Genomic DNA, 25,325 nt, shown 5'->3' on the forward strand with positions numbered 1-25,325 from the left:
GAATTATAGGCATGCGCTACCATGCCCGGCTAATTTTTTGATTTATTGTAGAGATGAGGTCTTGCCAAGTTGCCCAGGCAGGTCATGAACCCATTGGCTCAGGCAATCCACTCACCTCAGCCTCCCAAGTCTCGAGATTACAGGCTGAGCCACCGAGCCCGGCTAATTTTTTTATTTATTGTAGAGGTGCGGTCTCACCAAGTTGTCCAGGCTGGTCTCGAACCCATGGGCTCAGGCAGTCCTCTAGCCTCCGCCTCCCAAAGTGCTTGGATTGCAGGCATGAACCATTGCACCTGCCTAAATTTTTGTAGAGACAAGGTCTCACTATGTTACCTAGGCTGGCCTCAAACACTTGGGCTCCTGGCCTTGGCCTCCAAAGTGCTAGAATTACAAGTGTGAGCCACCGCACCTGGACTTTTTTTTTTTTTTTTTTGAGTTGGTGTTTCACTCTGTTGTCCAGTCTGGAGTGCAGTGGCATAGTCACAGCTTACCACAGCCTCAATCTCCTGGGCGAGACCTCCCGAGTAGCTGTGACTATGGGCACGTGCCACCATGCCTGGCTAATTTTCTTTTTTGAGTTGTGATCTCATTCTGCTGCCCAGGCTCAAGTGAAATGGCATGATTAGGATGAGCAGCCTAGATCTCCTGCGCTAGGCGATCGATCAAGCCTTCCACCTCAGCATCCTGAGTAGCTGGGACTACAGGTGTGCATCACTATGCCCGGCTGAGTTTTTTCTTTTTTGTAAAGATGAGGTCTCGCTGTGTTGCCTAGGCTGCTCTTGAACTCCCGGGCTCAGGCAATCCTCCTGTTGGAGCCTCTGTGTCCTGGTCTGTAAAGTGGGGGTTTATAGTGCCGTCTCTCAGAGGAGATGCTTCGTTTCCTGGGAGCTGTTGTCATGAGGTCACTTTTCCCTGATCACTCTGCCTTCCCATTTCAGATGTGGACGATGAGTATGAGGATGAGGACCAGTGGGAGGACGGAGCAGAGGACATCCTAGAGAAAGGTGTGTGTGGGCCCTGCCTCCACAAGACCACTGGGAGGGGGTGTGGCCAAGAGGGTCTTCAGCGCCCATTCCCCCACCCCCATGCCCTGTACCACCCCAATCCCCACCCTCCTCACCACGCTTCTTTCTGTCCTTGCCAGAGAGACCAGCTCCCCACCCTTTTCCTTTTAGGCCCATGAGTGGGGGGTGGGGGCTATGGGATGGTAGTTGTTGCGGGGAGAGGACTCTGGGATCCCAGGGCCCCAAGAAGTCCCTTGTGGGGGTTGTAGGGTGGGTGGGCTCAGTCCCAAGATACCCCCCACTTCCTGGGCCAGTGCCCCCTTCCCCGTTACTTTTCGTTCTGTGCACCTCATACATTTCGGCTTCTCCCCAACCACCTGGTGCCTGGCCTTTACTTTTGATTTTCAACCTTCCTGTGTCCTTCCCTTCCCCTCCCCCCAACCCATTGGTTGATTTCGCTGCTATAATTTGGCTCATACTTTGTCTGCCCTCGCCCACCACCACCACCACCACCACCACTACCACCACCTCCTCTTCCTCCAAGTAGAAGAGATTGAAGGTAAGAATCTGGAAAAAAAAGTGATTCCCCGACCCTCCTCCCATATCCTGACATTTCCTCCTTCCTGTGGCACCCTGCCCTCACCCCCCAAACCTGTCTGACCCTGGGGGCTCTGACTTGTGTAGGGTCCATGTTCAGTTCTGGGGCTAGGTCTCCAGCAGTTGTTAACCTGGGAAAGCACAGATGTCTCTGTCTTCGACTGAGCCTTTGTGGGTGGAGTTCAGGGTGTGCCTAGACAGTGACTTTAAGATGGGAACAGCTAGGTGCCCCCCAGCTGCTGGGCCCTATCCCTCATCTTTTTTATGAGAAGCAGGATGCTGAGTAGGAAGGAGTAGAGGGAGGGCTTGAGGCTTACTTGGTGAGATGTATTCGTGCCCTGAGGCCAAACCCTAGCCCTCTCAGCCCCGACCCACGTTCTCCAGGCCCCTGCTCTCCACCTGCCCTTGCTCACCCCACCTGCCCATTTCTTTTCAGCTTCCAATATTGATAATGTTGTCCTGGACGAAGACCGTTCTGGGGCTCGCCGCCTTCAAAATCTCTGGAGGTGAGCAAAGGGAATCATGGGACTGGCTTTGGGGAGATTTGGGGGCAGGTCAGCCCACCTTCTCTCCTTAACCATCAATTTGGCCAGGTGCAGTAGTTCACACCTATAATCCCAGCACTTTGGGAGGCTGAGGTAAGAGGATTGCCTGAGCCCACGGGTTCAAGACCAGCCTGGGCAACTTGGTGAGCCCTCATCTCTACAATAAATCAAAAAAGTAGCCAGGCGTGGTAGCGTGCGCCTGTAGTTTCAGCTACTTGGAAGGCTGAGGCGGAAGGATCGCTGGAGCCTAGCAGGTCGAGGCTATGGTGGCTGGGAGCAATGTGCCACTGCACTCCAGCCTGGGCAACAGAGTGAGACTCCTACTCAAAAAAAAAAAAAAAAAAAATCAATTCATCTTTGTTTTCCTCCTTGCATTCCAGGGACCAACGAGAAGAAGAACTGGGAGAGTATTACATGAAGAAATATGCCAAGTCATCTGTGGGAGAGACGTAAGGGCAAGGCAGGGCAGGTGGGGCGTGGGGAGCTGGTGGTCCCTAAGTAGGAAGGGGTAGAGGCTGACAGAGCTTCACTCCTCCTTTCCCAACTGCCCTTCCCCCTCCAGGGTATATGGAGGCTCTGATGAGCTCTCAGATGACATCACCCAGCAGCAGCTGCTCCCAGGAGTCAAGTAAGGGGATGGGGACCAGGAGGGCTGGGGTGTGAGTCTTGTGTGGGTATGTGATGGTGCCCACATGGGTTACTTCCCGAAATAAGTCAGTACAAAGTCACACAGACAGAGTTGTGGACGATGGGCATGGGGAGGACAAGTTAACCCTTTCTGCTTACGGATGGAAGGGTGGGGAAGTCAGCAAGTATGGGGTGCTCTCAGTGTGGAGAGAGGAAGAAGGGTGGCTGTGGTGATTTGTCAATTTTCAAGGGAGAGACAGTGTCACTGAAGGGCGTCCTTTTCCTCTGCTGTCTAGAGATCCCAACCTGTGGACTGTCAAATGTAAGGTACGTGCTCTGTTCTCGGGGCTTGGAGGAGACAAGAGAATGAGGGAACCTGCTTTGTGAGGGAGAACTGTCCATCTGTCTGTCCTAGGTCTCCTTGACTCGCCGGTCGCTTGTTTCTTCTGTCTCTTCATCCTTCTCGGTTTCCCTCTCCTTCCCTCTCCTCCTCTTCACTTACTTGCTGTTTCCCAGCCTGTCTTGCTTTCCATCCTTCTCGCTCTTTCATTTTCCAGTCTCTCCTACTTAACCTTTCTTGCCTTGCTGGTGTCTCCTCCCTTTCCTGTGTCCTGTCCTCCGTCTTGTCATCTCTCTCAAGTCTGCCTCTCTTCCAGATTGGGGAGGAACGGGCCACAGCCATTTCATTGATGCGCAAGTTCATTGCCTACCAAGTCACAGACACGGTAAGTTGGGTAGGCAGCTGGCTTGGTGGGGAGAGACAGGGCAGAACCCAGAAGGAAGGACATTATAGGTTTCAAGAGCCCCAGGTGCCCCTGTGCCTGCGGAGCTGTCTTCTGAGTGAGCTGCTTCAGCTAGAACAAGACCACTGCCTAGATGGACGGGCTCTTCTACACCCTAACAGATGTGTTGACTTTGTTCTCTACCTAGCTGGCAGGGTCTCGCAGCCAGCTAACTTCCCGCGCCCTTTCCTTATGAGAGTGAGTTCTGCCTGTCCATCAACCCTGTTAGGCAGCCATGCTACCCTCTTATTGTTGAGTCCTAGGACGGGGCAGTGTAGCTAAGTCTATCAGGAAACAGTCCTGTCCAAAGGAGAATTCCCTCCTTCTCTCCTTTAGTAGTCATTGAACATTCACCAAGCCCCTTCCTCTGTGCCAGTCCCTGCTGTGGGAAATGCCAGGGGTACAGCAGTGACCATGCCACGGCTGGTCCCTGTACCTTCAGGGCTCACTTTATAGCACACAAAACATGAAGTAACACCATGATGTGCAAGGCAGCTCATGCTGTATTAAGGGTCCAGATCTTTCCTTAGACTGCCAGAGTTTGAATCCTGCCCTTGCCATTTCCTAGCTGTGTGGCTTTGATTAAGACACTTCCCTGGCTGGGCTTGGTGGCTCAGCCTACAATCCCAACACTTTGGGAGGCCAAGGTGAGTAGATTGTCTGAGCCCATGGGTTCGAGACCCATCTGGGCAACTTGGCGAGACCTTGTCTCTACAATAAATCAGAAGAAAATTAGCCAGGCATGGTAGCACGTGCCTGTAGTTCCGGCTACTTGGAAGGCTGAAGCGGAAGGATTTCCAGAGCCCAGCAGGTCAATGCTGAGGTGGCCGTGAGTGTGCCACTGCACTCCAGCCTGGGCAATGGAATGAGACTCCAACTCAAAAATAAAAATAAAAGGACGCGTCCCCTCTCTAGGCCCTTGCTTGTCCTTCAGCATTATTAGGATTAAATGACTTTGGACATGTCCAGCTCTTAGCTAGGACTTGTCCTGCAGCTTCTATTTAATAAACGTAGCAATTGTCTAAGGTTTAGTTGGCAATTTTGGAACCAGGGCCAACCCTATGAAAGGTGTCCTCAAAATTCGAGAACCTTGTCATCACTGTGTGCCAACTGGTAGCTTCCTCACTCAGTGTGATCCGCATGAGGTTAAGTCTGTGACTTTTACCTGTTGAAGCAGTGGGTGTGAGCCCGTGGGACCAAGTAGATAGTTGCAGGGTTTTCAAATTATGATTTTAAATGTGTTCAAGTCCCCCTACATTGTGTCCTGGATAAAATTCTGTTTACCGCCGGGCTCGGTGGCTCAGCCTGTAATCCCGCGCCTTTGGGAGGCTGAGGTGAGTGGATTGCCTGAGCCCGCGGGTTTGACACCCGCCTGGGCAGCAAGACCTCATCTCTACAATAAAACAAAAAATCAGCTGGGCGTGGTAGCGCATGCCTGTAATTCCGGCTACTTGGAAGGCTGAGGCGAAAGGATCACCGGAGCCCAGCAGGTCGAGGCTGCGGTGGCCGGGAGCGGCCACTGCACTCTAGTCTGGGCGACAGAGTGAGACTCCAACTCAAAAAAAAAAAAAAATTCTGTTTACTTCATTTGACTTATGACACTGATTTTTTTTTTAATGGGCAGAACTGTACGTGTACATTGTACAGGCCCAAACCTCTCCATACTGAGTCTGAGTGTTTAGAAGTAGTTACTGTTGGTCCATATGTCTTTCCAGATCACATATATTTGAAGGGTGTGTGTCTCTTTTTGTTTCTAAACAAAGTGGTATTGCATGTGTATCTGTAGCTAGCCTTTTTTCAATGGTATAATCATCTTTCTGTGCCCAATAAATATGAGTAAACCTTGTTTTCAGTGGCTGCATGGCCTTCCATTATTTAGATACACTGCTCTGTATTTACCCATTACCCCCAAGAACAGATTTTTTTTTCTAGTTTCTAGCTTTTTTTTTTTTTTTTTAGTAGTAGTCTCACTCTGTCACCCAGTAGGACAGTGGCACACTCCTGGCCACCATAGCCTCGATCTTCTGGGCTCAAGCAATCCTTCCACCTCAGCCTTTCATGTAGCTGGAATTCCAGGCGTGTACCACCATGCCCAGCGGATTTTTTGATTTATTGTAGAGATGAGGTCCCGCCAAGTTGCCCAGGCTGATCTCAAACCCCTGGGCTCGGGCAGTCCTCTCACCTCCACCTCCCAAAGTGCTGGGATTATAGGCATGAGCCATTGTACCCAGATTGCATTGTTCTTTTAAGTGAGTAATATTTCATGACATGAACATAGCTTAATTTATTTCATCCCTCATTGAGGAATGTACAGGTTAATTTAGGTCTATTGCAGTGGACATCTTGCTTTTTTTTTTTTTGCCTAATATTATCTCTTAGTTATCTTTTCATGACACATCAATAAGAACCATTTTACTTTTTTTAAGGGTAATGTGATCAATTGGCTATATGATTGTTGGACTTTTAGGCTCTTTCTATTTTTTTTCCTGACAACCAATGCTGACACAAACTAGTTGCCTGATTAAAAATTGAGATATAATTCACATATCATAAAATTTACTCTTTAGAATATAAACTTTGGGTTTTATTTATTTATTTTTATTTATTTATATATTTTTGAGTTAGAGTTTTATTCTGTCACCCAAACTGGAGTGCAGTGGCACACTCCCAGCCACCGCAGCCTTGACCTGCTGGGCTCTGGCAGTCCTTCCGCCTCAGCCTTCCAAGTAGCTGGAACTACAGGCATGTACTACCATGCCCGGCCAATTTTTTATTTTATTGTAGAGATGAGGTCTCGCCAAGTTGCCCAGGCGGGTCTCGAACCCGTAGGCTCAGGCAATCCACTCACCTCAGCCTCCCAAAGCGCTGGGATTACGGACTGAGCCACCAAGCCTGGCAACTTTGGATTTTAATCTCATCATTACCATCTGATTCCAGGATATATTCATAACCTTTAAAATAAACCTGGATTGTACCCTACATCTTAAAAAAAATGTATATGAAACTCCATACCCATTAGCAGTCACTCCCCATTCCTTCCCGCAGCTCTTGGTAACCATTAACCTACTTTCTGTCTCTATGGATTTGACTACTCTGGACCATTCATATAAATGAAATCATACGATATGTAACCTTTTGTGATTGACTTATTTTACTTAACATAGTGTTATCAAAGTTTATCCATGTTGTAGCATATATAAGCATTTCATTTTGATGACTGAGTAATATTCCATTTTGTGGATAAAACTATATTTTTTTATTTATTTATCAAATGATGAACACTTGTATTGTTTCCACTTTTTTGACCACTCTGAAAAAGGTGCTATGAACATTTGTATACACATTTTTATGTAATTTTCAGTTTTAAAATTTTTGACTTATTTTGTTAAAATTATTTGTAAATATTGTATTCCTTTCTGTTGCTATTGCTGATAGAATTGTTAGTTTCATTTTCAAATTGGTAGTGTATAGAAGTATGAGTGATTTTATGTATTGATCTTGTATCTTACAACCTTACTGAGCTTGTTTACTAGCTATGACTAGCTATAACTGTGCTTGCGTGTATGTGTTCCTAAGGATTTTCTGTATACAAGATCATGAACTGCAAACAGTTTTAACTTTGGAGGGTTTTGTTTTGCAATCTGGATGTCTTTTTAAATTTTATTTATTTATTTTAATTCATTGGAGATAGGATCTTGCTATGTCACCTGGGCTGGAGTGCAGTGGAAATTGCTCACTGCAGCTTTAAACTCCTGGGCTTAGGCGATCCTCCCAACTCAGCTTCCCGAGTAGTTGGGACTACAAGCAGTCACCTCCATGCCTGGCTAATTTTTTTTTTTTTTTTTTTTTGAGTTGGAGTCTCACTCTGTCACCCAAACTGGAGTGCAGTGACACGCTCCCGGCCACCGCAGCCTCGACCTGCTGGGCTCCGGCGATCCTTCCGCCTCAGCCTTCCAAGTAGCTGGAACTACAGGCATGCGCTACCACGCCCGGCTAATTTTTTATTTATTGTAGAGATGAGGTCTTACCAAGTCGCCCAGGCAGGTCTCTAACCCGCAGGCTCAGGCAGTCCACTCATCTCAGCCTCCCAAAGCGTGGGATTACAGGCTGAGCCACCGAGCCTGGCTCATTTTTTAATTTTTTGTAGAGATGGGTCACTCTCTGTTGCTTAGGCTGGTCTTGAACTCCTGATCTCAAGTGATTCTCCTGCCTCAGCTTCCCAAAGTGCTAGGATTACAAGTGTGAACCACCACACCTAGCCCTGGTGTGTCTTTTATTTCCTTTTATTCCCTGATGGCCCTGGTTAGAACCTCCAGTACAGTGTTGGATAGGAGTGCAAAGAATGAGCATCTTTGTTTTGTTTTGTTAAAATTATTTAACTCTCTGTTGCCCAGGCTGAAGTTTTGTAGCACATTCACAGCCACTCCAGCATTGACCTGCTGGGCTCCGGTAATCCTTCCACCTCAGCCTTCCAAGTAGCCGGAACTATAGGCACGTGCTACCACCCCTGTAGTTAGTTTTTTTTATTTATTGTAGAGACAAGGTCTCACCAAGTTGCCCAGGCTGGTCTTGAACCTGCGGGCTCAGGCAGTCCACCCGCCTCTGCCTCCCAAAGTGCTGGGATTGCAGGCTGAGCCACTGAGCCCAGCCAGAATAAGCATCTTTTGCTTGTTCCTGGTTGTAGGGGGACAGCATTCAGTCTCCCACCATTTAGTAAGATGTCAGTTATGGGTTTTTCATAAATATCCTTTATCAAGTTGAGACAATTTCTCTCTGTTACTCCTTTGTTGAGCTGTTTTATCATGAAAGGATATTGGATTTTATCAAATATTTTTCTGCATCTATTGAGATCACATGCTTTTTGCCTTTACCCTATTGATATATATTATCTTGATTGATTTACTTAGGCTGAACATTGTATTTGTCAGATTAAGCCTACTTGGTCATGGTGTATATTTTTTTATGTTGCTTTTGCTAAATTTTACTAATTCAGTATCTTTACATCTTTTTTTTTTTTTTTTTTTTTTTTGAGTTGGAGTCTCACTCTGTCGCCCAGACTGGAGTGCAGTGGCCGCTCCCAGCCACCGCAGCCTCGACCTGCTGGGCTCCGGCGATCCTTCCGCCTCAGCCTTCCAAGTAGCCGGAATTACAGGCATGCGCTACCACGCCCGACTGATTTTTTTGTTTTATTGTAAAGATGAGGTCTTGCTGCCCAGGCAGGTCTCGAACCCGCAAGCTCAGGCAATCTACTCACCTCAGCCTCTCAAAGGCATGGGATTACAGGCTGAGCCACCGAGCCCGGCTTATCTTTACATCTTATAGGTCTTTTCATATTTTTCATTACTTCTTGAGTTAGTTTTGGTAGTTTGTATCTTTCTACAAATATGTTTATTTCATCTAGGTTGTCTGATATTTTGACATATTGTAGTTCATAGTAGTACCTTATAAGGTAAGATTGGTAGTAGTGTCCTTTCTTTTACCCCTGATTTTAGTAATTTAAGTGTTTTTGTTGTTGTTGTTTGTTTTGAGTTGGGGTCTCACTCTGTTGTGCACAGGTTGGATTGCAGTGGCACACTCAAGGCCACCACAGCCTCAACCTGCTGGGCTCATGCAATCCTTCTGCCTCAGCCTTCCAAGTAACTGGAATTATAGGCGTACACCACCGTACCCAGCTAATTTTTTTATTTATTGTCGAGTGGAGGTCTCACCAAGTTTTCTGGGCTGATCTCAAATCCCTGGGCTCAGGCAATTCTCTTGCCTTTGCCTCCCAAAATGCTGAGATTACAGGCAGGAGCCACCACGCCCAGCATCTCCTTGGTTTTTAACATGTAACATCTGTTAGATGTTACATCTATATTAGTACATATAGGTTCATCTCATTGCTTTTAAACTGCTACATTGTATTCAATGGTATGATTAAGCCATAATTTAACTACTTCTTCTTTTGGAACATGTACAAAATCTCCAGTCTTGTTTGTTTGCTATAATTAATAATTCTGGACCGGGCACGGTGGCTCGAGGTGGAGGCGAGAGGATTGTCTGAGCCCAGGGATTAGAGACCAGCCTGGAGGACAACTTGGCGAGACCTGGTCTCTACAATAAATAAAAAAAAAATTAGATGGGCCTGGTGGTGTGTGCTGAGGAAGGAACTTGGAAGGCTGAGGCAGAAGGATCACCTGAACACAGCAGGTTGATATTGGGTTGATCATGAGTGTGCCACTGCACTCCAGCTTGGGTGACAGAGTGAGACTCCAATCAAAATAAATAAATAAATAAATAATTCTGCAGGGAGCACCCTAGTGTCCATGTCATTGTGTCAACATGTTTCTGTGGGATAAATTCCTAAAAGAGGGACTACTGACAAGTGACAGTGATTGCTGTGGTTAGCAGTTGTGTCTCACTGTCTCCTTTCCCCCGCAGCCTCTGCAGATTAAGTCAGTGGTGGCACCAGAGCACGTGAAGGGCTACATTTACGTGGAGGCCTACAAGCAGACCCATGTGAAGCAGGCCATCGAGGGCGTGGGAAACCTGCGGCTTGGCTACTGGAACCAGCAGATGGTGCCCATCAAGGAAATGACAGACGTGCTCAAAGTGGTGAAGGAGGTGGCCAACCTGAAACCAAAGTCCTGGGTCCGCCTCAAGCGGGGCATCTACAAGGATGACATCGCTCAGGTGCCGGGGGCGCGAGGGCCAAGGGGCCCAGGGCTCCTCTGTTCTGTCCTCTTCTCTTTTCCTTTCGTTTCCTCCTCCCTTTCTGTTGCAGAGAACACATCCCCACTCAGATTAGGTGAAGCAGAGCCTGAATTTTGTTGTGAGCACACAGAAAGTGGATGACTGTCTTCTGTACATGTTTAAAGCCATGTTGGGTGAAGAGTTGAAGGGCAGAAGGAGAGCCATATGAAGTGCTGTGGCAGATTGGACAGCATGTGAGATAAGACCATCATGGCTGAAGCAGAATGAGAAGGGCAGGAACGGTAGGAGATGAGCTCAGGTGCTCCCGTCAAAGGGCTCTGGTGTGTACTGGAGTAAGGTGTGAAGGCTCTAAAGGATATGGTTTTTCTTTTGTTTTGGGGGGCGGTTTTTGAGTCAGGGTTTCACTCTCTCACCCAAGCTGGAGTGCAGTGTCAAGATCACGGCTTACTGCAGCCTCAGTCTTCTAGCCTCAGATGACCCTTCTGTCAGCCTCCCAAGTAGCTGGGACTATAGGCATGTGCCACTATGGCTGGCTCATTTTTTTTATTTTCATAGAGACAAAATCTCACTGTGTTGCCCATGCTGATCTCGAACTCTGGGCTCAAATAGTACTCCTGCCCTAGCCTTCCAAAGTGTTGGGATTACCGGTATGAGCCACTGTGCCTGGCCATGTTTTTTTGGGTTTTGAAACAAGATCTCACTTTGTCACCAAGACAAAGTACAGTGATGTGCAATCACGACTCAATGCAGCCTCAACCTCCTAGGCTTAAGTGATCCTCCCACCTCAGCTTCCCAAGTAGCTAGGACTGCAGCTAGGACTTCCCAAGTAGCTAGGACTCAGCTTCCCAAGTAGCTAGGACTGCACACCACTACACTAATTTTTTTTTTTTTTTTTTTAAGAAACAGGGTCTCGCTGTATTATCCAGGCTGGTCTCAAATTTCTGACCTCAAGTGCTCCTCCCTACCTCATCCTCCCAAAGTGCTAGGATTATAGGCATGAGCCAGCTTGTTCAGCTTTCAGTTTTTTATTTTGTTTTGTTGGTTGTTGTTTTGAGTAGGAGTCTCACTCAGTCACTCAGGCTGGAGTGCAGTGGCTCATGGCCATTGCAGCCTTGACCTGCTTGGCTCAGGTGATTCTTCCTCCTCAGTCTTCCAAGTAGCTGGAACTATAGGAATATGCCACCATGCCCAACTTTTTTTTTTTTTTTTGTAGAGACAAGGTCTTCCCAAGTTGCCCAGACTGGTCTCAAACCCCTGGACTCAGGCAGTCCTCTCGCCTCCGCCTCCCAAAGTGCTGGGATTATAGGCATGAGCCACCATGTCCGGCTAGCTTTCAGTTTAATAGGATACCTCTGGTGACTGTGTTGAGGCTAGACCACTGATTCTCAAGCTAGGGTGATATTGCCCCCAGGGGACTTTGGCAATATGTGGGGACATTTTTGGTTATGTCAGCTGGGGAGGACACTGGTGGTTATGGTATCTAGTGGGGAAAAGCCAGGAATGCTAGAAATATCCTACGGTGCACTGGACAACTGCCCATTTCAAAGAATTACCTGACCCAAAAGGGGAATAGTGCAAAGCTTGAGAAATCCTGGAATAGCCTGGAGGGGTCTGTGGGCAGGAGCAGGGAGACCAGTGAGGACACTGCTGCCATAGCCCAGGTGGCAGGCACTAGCGGGACAGGACCAAAGCTGTAACACAGGTTGAGTGTCTCTTATCTGAAATGCTTGGGACCAGAAGTGTTTTGGATTTCAGATTTTTTCAGATATTGAATTATATCTGCATTATACTTACTGGTTGATCATTCCAAATCTGAAGATCCTAAATCTGAAATGTTGCCATGAGCATTTCCTCTGAGCATCATGTCAGTGCTTGGGATGTTTCATATTTTTGAGCATTTAAGATTTTCGATTTGGGATGCTCAGCCAGTAATAGAGGAAGGGAAAAGGACAGATATTTTGAAGACAGAGCAGAAAAGATTTGCTGACATTGGATAAGGGTATAAGAGAGAGAAAAGAGTGGAAAATAACTCCCAGATTGTGTGCCCAAGCATTGTGAGGGGGCTGGGAGAGGGGCAGGTGGAGGGAAATCAGTGGTTCAACTGTGGTTGTCCTGAATTTGAAAGACCTCTTAGACATCCAAGTGGAGGTGTCAGTCGCACAGTGGATTTTCAGTGCCAGCGTTGAGGGGAGTCAGTCAGGCTAGTGAGGGATTCTGGGCAGTGGTGGTAGCATGGTTTCTTCCCCATCATCCTATGTCTCTGGCATCTCCTTGCTCTTCCTGTGTCCAGGGTCGGGGAGGAAAGGCCAGGTCCCTGCTGACCTTCTGCCTACCCCGCTCAGGTAGATTATGTGGAGCCCAGCCAAAACACCATCTCCCTGAAGATGATCCCACGCATTGACTACGACCGCATCAAGGCCCGCATGAGCTTGGTATTGTGGGGATCGGCGGTCTGAGGGGTAGAGGGTATGCTTGATCCCCACTGATGGCCAAGCTTTCCTCTTCACCCTTCCTACCCATCCTTTTTCCCCATAGAAAGACTGGTTTGCCAAAAGGAAGAAGTTTAAGCGGCCTCCACAGAGGCTGTTTGATGCTGAGAAGATCAGGTAAGAGTGTCCTTGGGGACTGGCCAGGCTGGGTGCAGAGCGTGCCTTTTGCAGGTTTCTCTGCAGGGATGGGCCCTCCCTGGGTTTCGTATGTGAGCAGTCAGCTTGCAGTATAGCCTCAGGCAAATTACTCCACTTCCCTGGACTTCCATTTCCTCTGCTATAAAGATTGATGATAACAACTCTTGCTTCCTAGGATTGTAGTGACAAGTAAATGAATTAATATATGTATGCCCAGAACAGCACTTGGCACATACAAGTGTGGATAATGGTATTTCATATTGAACTGGAATTCATCGATCGTTTTAGGCTATATAAAATCTCCTTCCCTGATCTGCTTTTGCCCACTTGGGATGGGGTCTAGAACCCCTTTCCCTCAGGATGTCTCCCCACCCCCCAGCTGGATGGGGAATTGGAGCAGCCCCAGCCTGGGCTCCAGCAGGGAGTACAGGAGAGGAGGAGGTACCAGTGACATTTAGCTCTCTGGTCCTATTCTTTTCTTTCTTTCTTTTTTTTTTTTTGAGTTGGAGTCTCACTCCGTCGCCCTGGCTAGAGTGCAATAGCACGCTCACAACCACCTCAGCGTCAACCCGCTGGGCTCCAATGATCTTTCTGTCTCTGGTCCTATTCTAAAACCAGTTGTATGTGAGTCAGCTGGGTAGGTTTTCTTTCTGGTAGAGGCTGGGTTGTGAAATGCACCCTTCAGTCTGCACCCATGGGCCTCACTAATCCTTCACATGCGTGAACTGGACCCATTTACACCGCTGGTCTCTACTTGACTGGACTTCCCCTTACTGTGTGGCAAAGAGCCAACCATGGCAACCCCCTCTCCACCCCTCAGCAGACCAGCTGACAGAGTGTCCCTGACATGACCAGCAGCACGTGCTGGTCTCCCGGTTTACCATGTGGAAAAGGTGATGGAACGAGTGGCAGCAGGAGCTTGACCTGCTCTTCCCGTGTGTTTCTCTTTTAGGGAGGGGTGGAGACTTTCCTTCCCCCCTCTGGAAGTGGGAAGCAGGAGCTAAGAGTCTCCTACCCCACATGAAGGACCACGGGGCACAGACCAACTGAGGGCAGTATAGCTAGGGCACAGGCTTGGGAGTCCTACCGACCTGCTTTTGAAGCCTGTCAGACTCTCTGGCTTGGCAGCCCTGGGTGTGTGACCTCCCTGAGCCTACCTCCCCTCACCTAGAAAATGAGGAGCATGTTACTGATGTCACAGGGTTTGGGGCTGAGTCATGAGAGGTCATGAGTATGCAGGCTAGGCCCAGTGTTCCGTGATTATTAACTAGTATCATTGTCTGACACTAATACTTGGTTCCACTAATATTTACTGAGTACCTACGACGTGCCAGGCACTGTTCTTGGTAAGATAGGGGAAAGAGAAATCGATGTTAAGCCCCTTCCTTTCTGAAACTGACTCACTAGGTAGGGAGACAGATCAAGCCTAGCTCATCAGTTGGTAATCACTCTGGTAAAGGGGTGGCGGAGTGCAGGGGGAATCTGGGCGCCCTTCCATCAAGGTGAGGCTATGGGGCTTTGTGAGTCTCACTCCCACCGAGTGTGCTGGGATGGGATGAGTCAGTTCCCCCCCACCGTGATCCTCCGCCTCCTTGCCAGCTGAGGAGACTGAGGCACAGCAAGATTCTTTTCTTAACCCCCCCACTTCAAATCTCTCCCCCCAAATCCCAGGTCCCTGGGGGGTGATGTTGCCTCTGATGGTGACTTCCTCATCTTTGAGGGGAACCGTTACAGCCGGAAGGGCTTTCTGTTCAAGAGCTTCGCCATGTCTGCTGTGGTAAGGGTCCCAGAGGGGGCATTGATAATGGTGGGGAGAGGGCCCTTTTTCTCCTGCAGTCCAGGCCCTGGGCAGTAGGTTATATGTGTCCGTCCCAGATAATCCTCAAGTTAGAGTTTTCCTGAGGGAAAAATTCTCACCAGCTCTGGGCTCTTGCACTGACCTTCATCCATTTTCTTCTCCTCTTCCTCTTTCCCCTGGGGGCTCAGATCACAGAGGGTGTGAAGCCTACACTCTCTGAGCTGGAGAAGTTTGAGGACCAGCCAGAGGGCATCGACCTGGAGGTGGTGACTGAGAGCACAGGTATTTGGTCCTTGTCTGTCGCCCAGGCCAAGGAGGAGGGGGTGGCCCATGGTGGGCAGCCCCCAAGCCAGCCTTATGGCTGCCCTCTCAGGGAAGGAACGGGAACATAACTTCCAACCTGGGGACAACGTGGAGGTCTGTGAGGGTGAGCTCATCAACCTGCAGGGCAAGATCCTCAGTGTAGACGGCAACAAGATCACCATCATGCCCAAGCACGAGGACCTCAAGGTGGGTGCCTAGGTCTTCCCCAGGACGGGGCTGGCTCTCTTCCAGTCTCAGGCGGGGGATTGAATTTTGGGGCATGTGGGTGAACATGGTGGTGTCCAGGCGGTGGTGTGCCTAGTCACACAGGAGGGTAAGTCGAGGTTTTCTTAGTGTTCTGAGGTGCCTGAGTGGGCATGTCTGATGAGACAGTAACATGAGCACAGCTCAGGGCCATGTGGGGGTATGTGTAGGCCTGCTTTTGCGATTTGGGGAAAGAGATATCTAGGTTCAGTTCTGGGGTCTGATATTTATCTCTTGTCTGTCCCCAGAGGTCTGCTAGGGTGTGTGTCTTTGGGGATACCAGAGCTGTACATATGTTGGGTGTGTGCTCAGCATTTCTGCCTTGGGTTCAAAGGAAGATAGTGCATCACTCTTGCTTGTGACCATTTAAGAAGAAGAAATGGGCATCCACAGGCTGTTTTTTTTGTTTGTTTTTTTTTTGAGTTGGGGTCTCTGTTGCCCAGGCTGGAGTGCAGTGGCATGCTCACGGCCACCAAAGCCTCGACCTGTTGGGCTCAGGTGATCCTTCCAAGTAGCTGGAATTACAGGCGCACGCCACCATGTCCAGCTAATTTTTTTATTCATTGTAGAGATAAGGTCTTGCCAAGTTGCTCAGGCCAGTCTCAAACCCATGGGCTCAGGCAATCCTCTCACTAGGCCTCCAAAGTGCTGGGATTATAGGTATGAGCTACCGAGCCCAGCAGGCTGTCTTTTAATGTGTGACCACATCATTGCAGAGTTTGCCCACTTGTATCCGTCACTGGGGAGTGAGTTAACCTACCTTTTGTTTCTGAAAAGCAGGATATCTGAGCATGTGTTGGGTTGAGGCTGTGACTAGTCATGGAATAATTTGAGGCTGTCTTTGGGTGGGTCTGAGGAGTTGTCCAGTCTGGTGTCCTGTGTCTGAGAGGCAGGCTGTCTCTACGTGTCTTGAGGGCTGGTCGTCTCTTTCTGGGGTAAAAGGATTGTCCAGATCCATGTTCTGGACCTGGGGTCAGTTGTCTCTGGGTCAGTCTGAGGCAACATTCAGCTGGCTCTTGGTCTGCTGGGAGAACGGGTTCGGCCAGGGCTTTTCCAAAAACGCGAGTGGGTTCTGAAGATCAGAGAGGCACGTGGTTGTGGTGGCTTCCCTCACTCGTCCCCAACTAATTTCCCAGGACATGCTGGAGTTCCCGGCCCAGGAACTTCGGAAATACTTCAAGATGGGGGACCACGTGAAGGTGATTGCTGGCCGATTCGAGGGTGACACAGGCCTTATCGTGCGGGTGGAGGAGAACTTCGTCATCCTCTTCTCTGACCTCACCATGCATGAGGTAGGCGGGCGGAAGGGGAGGGGATGGGCGGACATGCCAAGAGGAGACCCAGGAGGCAACCTCTTGGACCCGGCCTTACCCCTTTCACCACCCCTGGCAGCTGAAGGTGCTCCCCCGGGACCTGCAGCTCTGCTCGGAGACGGCATCAGGTGTGGATGTTGGGGGCCAGCATGAATGGGGTGAGCTGGTGCAGTTGGACCCTGAGACCATGGGTGTCATCGTGCGACTAGAGCGGGAGACCTTCCAGGTATGTTGTCGTGCTCTGTGGCAGGAGCTTCCTCTCCCTCAAGCCCTTCATCTTGGAAGGTGGCAGAGTGTGGTAGCTAAAAACCCAGACTGCCCTGGGTTGCAGACCTGGCTCTGTCATTACCAGCTGGCTGTGTGACACTGGGCAATGGCAAGTCATTTATCCTTCTAAACACCCTGTAAAACAGGTAATAGCAAAGTCGACTTCATTCATTGTGAATAACTCCCTAAGATTAGATATGGGCTGGACTCAGTGCTCAGCCTATAATCCCAGCACTTTGGGAGGCCAAGGCAAGTAGATTGCCTGAGCCTGCGGGTTCGAGACCCGCCCAGGCAACTTAGCGAGACCTCATCTCTACAATAAATCAAAAATTAGCCAGGTGTGGTAGCACGCCTGTAGTTCTGGCTACTTGGAAGGCTGAGGCGGAAGGATCGCCGGAGCCCAGCAGGTCGAGGCTACGGTGACCGGGAGCATGCCACTGCACTCCAGTCTGGGTGACAGAGTGAGACTCAACTCAAAAAAAAAAGATTAGATATGTACCCTGGCCTTTGGTCCTCACAAAAGACGGAGTTGCTGCATGTGCCCTCCTCCCTTTCCCCGTTCTTCATGGACATAGGAGTCACAGAGCACAGTACTTAGGATCCTAGCCTCCAGATATACAGCTCTGTCGCTCCTTTGCCATGTGACCCTGAGCTAATAACTCATCCTCTCTGAGCCTGAGATCCCCCTGTGCAAGGTGGGAATCAGGACAGTATTCACCTCAGAGGGAAGTTTTGAGACTTCAGTGAAATCTTATGAGATCCAGCACAGTGATTAAAGCAAACAGTGCGTTATTGTGAGCTAGGCATTGATGGCTCCATACCTGTAATCCCAGCACTTTGGGAGGCTAAGGCAGGAGGATTGCTTGAGTCCAGGAGTTTGAGACCAGCCTGGGCAACATAGTGAGTCCCTGTCTCTACAAAATAATCAAAAAATTAGCCAGGTGTGATAGCATGTACCTGTAATTCCAGTTACTTGAGAGGCTGAGGAGGGAGGATCACCCAATGTCAGGAGGTTAAGGCTATGGTGAGCCAGAATCACCCACTATACTTAAACCTGGGTGACAGAGTGCAGCCCTAATTCAAACAAAACAAAACAATAAAAACCAATGAGCTGTTGTGTTAGAATCAGCCCCTTTTCCCCATCTCTGAGGTCCCTGATGCTTGTCAGGAGGGTGGAGACTCCTCTCAAAGAGTCTTTTAGAATGATTGGATTCCAGCTACTTGGAAGGCTGAAGCAGAAGGATTGCCAAAGCCCAGCAGATTGAGGCTGCGGTGGCTGTCAGCGTGCCACTGCACTCCAGCCTGGGCGACAAGAGTGAGACTCCAACTCAAAAAAAAAAGAATGATTGGGAACATTTTTGGTTGACCCAGTACCTAAGGGGTAGCACTGACCACCTGCCCCACACCCAGGGAGTCGAGATGTTCTGCAGAGCTTGGAACAGTCTTCCACAAGGGAGGATCATACCACTTTAGGGACACCCTGCTCCATGTTACCCTCTTCCATTCTTAACCCCTCGGACTTCCCATTGTCCCTCTGTAGGTGCTGAACATGCATGGGAAGGTCGTGACTGTCAGGCATCAGGCTGTAACCCGGAAGAAGGACAACCGCTTTGCTTCGGCCCTGGACTCAGAACAGAACAACATTCATGTGAAAGACATCGTCAAGGTCATTGACGGCCCCCACTCAGTAAGTACAAGTTCCTGCCCTTGAGCTATGTCTGAAAGAGTTGGGGTGGAGAGGGTGTGGCCAAGAGAGTGACCCTTCTCTCCCACTAGGACCGGGAAGGGGAGATTCGCTATCTCTTCCGCAGCTTCGCCTTCCTGCATTGTAAGAAACTGGTGGAGAATGGAGGCATGTTTGTCTGCAAGACCCGCCACCTGGTGCTGGCTGGGGGCTTGAAGGTGAGGCAGGCATGTCTGTTGGGCACCTGGCTTGGCTCACCAGCCTCCCCTGGCCCCAGGAGTGACAAGATTGGGCTTGGAAGGGATTAGGAGAGCAGCTGTCAATGTCAGATTCTTGGCAAAGAGAAAAAGATTTATTTGGAATTCTGAGCTGTTCATCAAACTATTCATTCATTTAATTTTATTGAGCACCTATTAGGTACCAGACACCAGAGATATAGCAATAAACAAGACAAAAATCTATGGCCTACCAGAACTGATCCTCCAGAAATGAACAGATAAACACATACAGGCCTGGTGCAGTGGCTCACACCTATAATCCCAGCACTCTAGGAGGCTGAAGCAAGAGGATTGCTTGAGCCTAGGAGTTCAAGACCATCCCGGGCAGCATAGGGAGACCTTGTCTCTACGTGAAATACACACACACATACATACATACATGCATACTACAGTGTGAAGTGATGGTAAGCACTATGAAGAAGATAAAACAGGGCAAGGAGACAGGGAATGATGAGGGCTGCTGCTTTAGACAGAGGAGGATAAAGAAAGGCCTTAGGAGGTGACATTTGAGTAGAAACCTGAATGAAAAGATGGAGAGTCAGCCGGGCGCAGTGGCTCATGCCTGTAATCCCAGCACTTTGGGAGGTGGAGACAAGAGGATTGCCTGAGCTCAGGGGTTCGAGATCGGCCTGGGCAACTTGGTGACACCATGTCTCTACAATAAATAAAAAAAATTAGCCGAGTGTGGTGGTGTGTGCCTGTGGTTCCAGCTACTTGGAAGGCTGAGGTAGAAGAATCACCTGAACCCAGTAGGCTGAGGCTGCTCCAGTCTGTGCAACAGAGTGAGACTCCTACTCAAAAAAAAAAAGAGAGAGAGATGGAGAGTCATGTAAATATCTTGGAGGAGCATCAGGTGCAAAGGCCCTGAGGTGGGATTTGTGGGGAAATTGTACACAACCAGGTATCAGAAACGAAATCAGATCTGGGATCTGGAGGTGATCTCCTCAAGGCCCTGCAGATGGGATGATGTATTCCCATGGATTGTGGTTTTTATGTCTTTCACTGGGGCTTAAATTCCTGGCTAGCCACATTTCAGTTCTGCTCCTTGGCCAGGGGAGGCCCGGGCCTCTTGACTGACAGATCTGCAATGACAAAGGGGTGGCAGTTCCCCCAAAGGGAAACGGAAGGCACTGTCACCAGGAGGACAGGATGGCCGCTGAGCAGGTCTAAGCAGGAACTGTTCCCACGTGGAGGCAGTCACTGTAATGTGGGGGCCGGGGGCCTGTCATCCTAGCCCTGCCACCCCATTCCCTGCCTGCCACTTCACTCCTTGCCTCTTCCCCAGCCCCGAGATGTGACCAACTTCACCGTGGGTGGCTTTGCTCCTATGAGCCCCCGGATCAGCAGTCCCATGCACCCCCAGTGCTGGAGGTGAGAGGGGATCAGGGGCCGGGATGTGTTGTGGGTAGAGGTGGGGCCGGTGGAGAGCCTTGGTCGTTCTCACACTCACGGATCACCTGCCCCGGGCTGGGCCCTGCCATTAGGGCTCCCAGCCCGCAGGAGGACAGACCCAACCCCCAGTGACAGCCTGGAGTGGGTCAGGGCTGTGATAGGAAAACTCAGGGAGTTAGACAGGTACAGAGCGGGGTCTGTGGGCTCCTGGGCTGTGGGCATAGCCGTGGGGGACTGCTCACCTTCTCGTCTCTCCTCAGGTCAGCGGGGTGGCTTTGGTAGCCCAGGTGGCGGCGGTGGCGGCATGAGCAGGGGCCGGGGGCGGAGAGACAACGAGCTGATTGGCCAGACTGTGCGCATCTCCCAGGGGCCCTACAAAGGTGACCTTCGAGGCCCTGTGGAGGCTGGGGAGGGGCATGGCGAAGGAGAACCCCACCCTACCTGACCTCCTGCCCCCCAACCAGGCTACATCGGCGTGGTGAAGGATGCCACGGAGTCTACTGCCCGCGTGGAACTGCACTCCACCTGCCAGACCATCTCTGTGGACCGTCAGCGGCTCACCACAGTGTATGAGCAGGGCTGGGGGAAGGCCAGGACGGGGCTTGCTGGGGGGCGAGAGGGCCCTGCTCACCCCACTTTTCCACGTCTATAGGGGTTCACAGCGCCCAGGTGGCATGACCTCAACCTATGGGCGGACACCCATGTACGGCTCCCAGACACCCATGTATGGCTCCGGCTCTCGCACACCCATGTACGGCTCACAGACACCTCTCCAGGATGGTGAGCACTCCCAGGGGACGGAGAGGAGGGGAGAGAAGGGAACTGGCAACAGGATAGAACTGATGCACGCACTCATCTCCCCCATTCTAGGCAGCCGCACCCCACACTACGGCTCGCAGACGCCCCTGCATGACGGCAGCCGCACCCCTGCCCAGAGCGGGGCCTGGGACCCCAACAACCCCAACACGCCCTCACGGTGAGAACCAGAGTTTCCTGGGTCAGGGGGTGTGTGCTGGTGTGTGTGTGTGGTCACGCTGGCATGTCTGGGGGATAGAGAGATCTGTGGGGCCCCCCGAATTCTCTGCTTCCAGCCCCAGGCTGGTGCCTATGAAGGAAGAGGCATGGTTGGGGTGAGACAAAGCAGTCTCCTCCCCAGCCCCAACCATGGCAGCGTGCTGTGGTCACCCCAGGGCTTGCAGAGAGACTTCCTGGGTCGTGTGACCTTGGGCAGGCAACCTCATCTCCGCATTAGGGCCTTGGCTGTGGAATGGAAATAATGTCACACGTGCTTCTGGCTGGGGCTCCTGTGAGGATGAAATCACCTCAGTTCAGGGCCCGGTGCACATTGCTGTTCTGGAAGCGTCTACTGTATTGTCACAACAGTTATTCTCAGCAAGCTTCTCTACCCTCCAACAGGGCTGAGGAAGAATATGAGTATGCCTTTGATGATGAGCCTACCCCATCACCGCAGGCCTATGGGGGCACCCCCAATCCCCAAACACCTGGCTACCCAGACCCATCATCCCCACAGGTCAACCCACAGTACAACCCGCAGACGCCAGGGACACCAGCCATGTGAGTCTACAGGGGCCACCCCAATCTACCCTCCCCCCCAAACCCTTCCCACTGCCACTGCCTCCTTTTCCCTCCCTACCCCCAACAAACACCCCCTTTTCTTGTCTCTGTAGGTACAACACAGACCAGTTCTCCCCCTATGCTGCTCCCTCCCCGCAAGGCTCCTACCAGCCCAGCCCCAGCCCCCAGAGCTACCACCAGGTGGCACCAAGCCCAGCAGGCTACCAGAACACCCACTCTCCGGCCAGCTACCACCCCACACCTTCACCCATGGCCTATCAGGTATTGGTCAATCTGCATACCCTTGCACGTGGTAGTCTAGGTGGCCTCAGGCCTATAGGGATGGCCAGGCCAGATGACTGTTACTACCTCTTTCTCCTGCAGGCTAGCCCCAGCCCGAGCCCTGTTGGCTACAGTCCGATGACACCTGGAGCCCCCTCCCCTGGTGGCTACAACCCACACACACCAGGCTCAGGCATTGAGCAGAACTCCAGTGACTGGGTAACCACTGACATCCAGGTGAAGGTGCGGGACACCTACCTGGATACACAGGTGGTAGGACAGACAGGTGTCATCCGCAGCGTCACGGTACGTGGGGTCCAGACTAGTGGGTAGGCACCCTCGTCCTCCTTGGTGTACCCCTAATCTCTGTGGTTACTTTTTTTTTTTTGAGTTGGAGTCTCACTCTGTCGCCCAGACTGGAGTGCAGTGGCCGCTCCTGGCCACCACAGCCTCGACCTGCTGGGCTCCGGTGATCCTTTCGTCTCAGCCTTCCGAGTAGCTGGAACTACAGGCGCGCGCTACCACGCCCGGCTAATTTTTTTTTATTTATTGTAGAGATGAGGTCTCACCAAGTTGCCCAGGCGGGTCTCATTTTTTTAACTTTCTAACCACATGTTCAAGTATCCGTTTATAGCTGAAAAAACCGAATGTGGAAAGATTTGGAATGTATTCCACAAGGGCAGGGACTTTTTTTTTTTTGAGTCAAAGTCTCACTGTGTCCCCAAGGCTGGAGTGTAGTGGCACATTCACGGCCATCACAGCCTTGACCTGCTGGGCTCAACCTTCCGCCTCAACCTTCCAAGTAGCTGGAACTACAGGCAAAGGCAGGGACTCTTGCCTGCTGTACTCACTTCTGCATACAGTGCTCACTGCTGGGGCCTGGTAACCTGGAACAGTGTCTGGCACACAGGAATGTGATTGCTTTAAGCACATCTCTTTGAGAGATCACTTCAGCCAGGTGTAGTGGCCCACCCCTGTAATCCCAGCACTTTGGGAGGTGAAGGCGAGAGGATTCCCTGAGCCCAGGGGTTCAAGACCAGCCTGGACAACTTGGTGAGACCTCGTCTCTACAATAAATCAAAATATTAGCCGGGCGTGGTGACGCATGCCTGTGGTTCTAGCCACTTGAACGGCTGAGGCGGAATATCGCCTGAACCCAGCAGGTTGAGGCTGTGGCGGCTGAGCATCCCACTGCACACCAGCCTGGGCGAAAAAGTGAGACCCTGACTCAAAAAAAAATTAGCCAGAGGGATAGTGAGCAGAGAAGTGGCTAGGGCCAGGTCATGTGCCAGCCTAGACTGTCCAGGGGGCATTGGAGAGCTGTGGAGGAATCTAAGCAAGAGAGTGGTGGGCTCAGATCTGGGGTTTGGAATCCTCTGTGTTGCTGTATCAGGGATGAATTGCGGGTGATGAGACTGGGATCCAGGAGCCCAGGAGGTGGCTGGGCTACATTAGGGCAGGGCCATGGGGCAGAGATAGGTGGGAGAGACCCCTAGGAGGCTAAATAGGCCTCAGAGCTGGAGAGTTATTGGTGAGGGTGATGACCAAAATGAGATCCAGAGCTCTGGCTAGGCACTGGGGAATGGGGCTGTCCCTGAGGCTGGGGCCCAGCAGGAGGAACAGGTGTGGGGAAGAAGCTGAGGCTGGTTTGAGACATGAGTCGAGTGTCTGAGAAACAGTTTCCCTATTGGCCTAAGTTGGCTTCATTTTGGTACTTCCCTTGCTGGTCTGGTCACCCTTCCCCACACACCCTTGGGAGCAGGCCTCTGCCTTTCCTGCCCCTCATCTTTTGGGGGAGGTGACTTGAGTTTTCAGAACGAGCTCCAAGCCTGTGTCCTCCGGAGGGTGGGCCTCAGCCCTGTGTTGACCAGACTGTCCTCACCCTCCAGGGAGGCATGTGCTCCGTGTACCTGAAAGACAGTGAGAAGGTTGTCAGCATCTCCAGTGAGCACCTGGAGCCCATCACCCCCACCAAGAACAACAAGGTATGGGGAAGGGGCAAGGAGACAAGGGAGCTAGCTTTGGGCTGCTGTCAGGAGACCCTGACCACATGCCCCCCACCTCCAGGTGAAAGTGATCCTGGGTGAGGACCGGGAAGCCACAGGTGTCCTGCTGAGCATCGATGGCGAGGATGGCATCGTCCGCATGGACCTTGATGAGCAGCTCAAGATCCTCAACCTCCGCTTCCTGGGGAAGCTCCTGGAAGCCTAAGGCAGGCAGGGCAGGGGACTCTGGCAGACAGAGTGACTCTTCTTCCTCCTTGGCCTTTGGTCCTGACACAAGATCCTGGACCTGGAGTAGGGCTAGGCTGATCATTCTGGAATTCCTTTTCCTTTCTGGGTTTCCATCTTCTTCTCCCTCCCTGATGCTCATGAAAATGAGAGTAGATTCTGGGGGAGGGTCCCTGCCTTCTTGTACTTCCCTTCGGCTTGCTTTTGTGTTAAGGTCTTTCAATAAAAAGAAGCTGTTTGGTCACAAATCCAGTATGTGTGTGTCTGTGTCTGTCTGTGTTGGGGGGATCATGCTTGTAAGTGGAGTCATTTGCAGACCCCACTTCCTTGCTTTGTGGTTTGGGCAAATAACTGGGTCCTACTGAAGTTTCAGTTTCCCCATCTAGAAAAATAATTATGGTGCCTACAAGAGGGCTCTTGAGAAGCATGTATGAGAAACCATTGGAAAGAAATGATTAAAACAGAGCTTTCAGCCGGGCACAGTGGTTTATGCCTGTAATCCCACACTTTGGGAGGCCAAGTGAGAGGATTGCCTGAGCCCAGGGGTTCGTGACCCACCTGGACAACTTGGCAAGACATCATCTCTTCAATAAATCAAAAAATTAGCTGGGCGTGGTGGTGTGTGCCTGTATTTCCAGCTACTTGGAGGGCTGAGGTGGAAGGATCGCCTGAGCCCAGCAGGTGGAGGCTGCGGTGGCCGTGCCTGTGCCTCTGCACTCCAGCCTGGCCGACAGATTCCAACTCAAAAGAAAAAAAAAGAGCTTTCCCTGTGATTGGTGAAGTTACATCTTATTCAAGCATGAATTATGCTAAATGAAAATCACAGGCTGTGGTGCTGGTTGCTCACGCCTGTAATCCTCACGCTTCGGGAGGCTGAGATAGAAGAATTGATCACCTGAGCCCAAGAGGTCAAGGCTGTGGTAAACTGTGATCATGCTACTGCATTCCAGCATATGCAACAGAATGAAACACTGACTCATAAATAAAAAGGCTTAAAAGAAAAAAGGGAAGCCGGGCTCGGTGGCTCAGCCTGTAATCCCACGCCTTTGGGAGGCTGAGGTGA

General features: G+C 50.6%; 1 protein-coding gene across 1 annotated transcript in view; it reads left to right on the top strand.

Annotated features, from left to right (window-relative positions):
• SUPT5H (SPT5 homolog, DSIF elongation factor subunit) overlaps positions 1–24,514 on the top strand; it is a 38,565-nt gene extending 14,051 nt beyond the window's left edge. Inside the window, 28 exon segments of the mRNA XM_021713317.1 lie at positions 939–1,004; positions 1,552–1,563; positions 2,038–2,107; positions 2,527–2,595; positions 2,709–2,774; positions 3,070–3,100; positions 3,430–3,498; positions 9,976–10,227; positions 12,591–12,680; positions 12,784–12,854; positions 14,547–14,652; positions 14,862–14,955; positions 15,047–15,183; positions 16,377–16,532; positions 16,633–16,779; positions 18,361–18,507; positions 18,597–18,722; positions 20,068–20,139; positions 20,141–20,153; positions 20,435–20,554; positions 20,639–20,741; positions 20,827–20,954; positions 21,045–21,150; positions 21,591–21,749; positions 21,863–22,031; positions 22,134–22,337; positions 23,921–24,016; positions 24,099–24,514. Of these exon segments, the coding sequence (XP_021568992.1) occupies positions 939–1,004; positions 1,552–1,563; positions 2,038–2,107; positions 2,527–2,595; positions 2,709–2,774; positions 3,070–3,100; positions 3,430–3,498; positions 9,976–10,227; positions 12,591–12,680; positions 12,784–12,854; positions 14,547–14,652; positions 14,862–14,955; positions 15,047–15,183; positions 16,377–16,532; positions 16,633–16,779; positions 18,361–18,507; positions 18,597–18,722; positions 20,068–20,139; positions 20,141–20,153; positions 20,435–20,554; positions 20,639–20,741; positions 20,827–20,954; positions 21,045–21,150; positions 21,591–21,749; positions 21,863–22,031; positions 22,134–22,337; positions 23,921–24,016; positions 24,099–24,242 (3,023 nt within the window). The 3' untranslated portion in view covers positions 24,243–24,514.
• Positions 24,515–25,325: the final 811 nt, after the last annotated feature.

The sequence above is a fragment of the Carlito syrichta genome, unplaced genomic scaffold, assembly GCF_000164805.1.
Source record: "Carlito syrichta isolate Samal-C Ts95f unplaced genomic scaffold, Tarsius_syrichta-2.0.1 Scaffold304455, whole genome shotgun sequence".
NCBI lineage: Eukaryota > Metazoa > Chordata > Mammalia > Primates > Tarsiidae > Carlito > Carlito syrichta.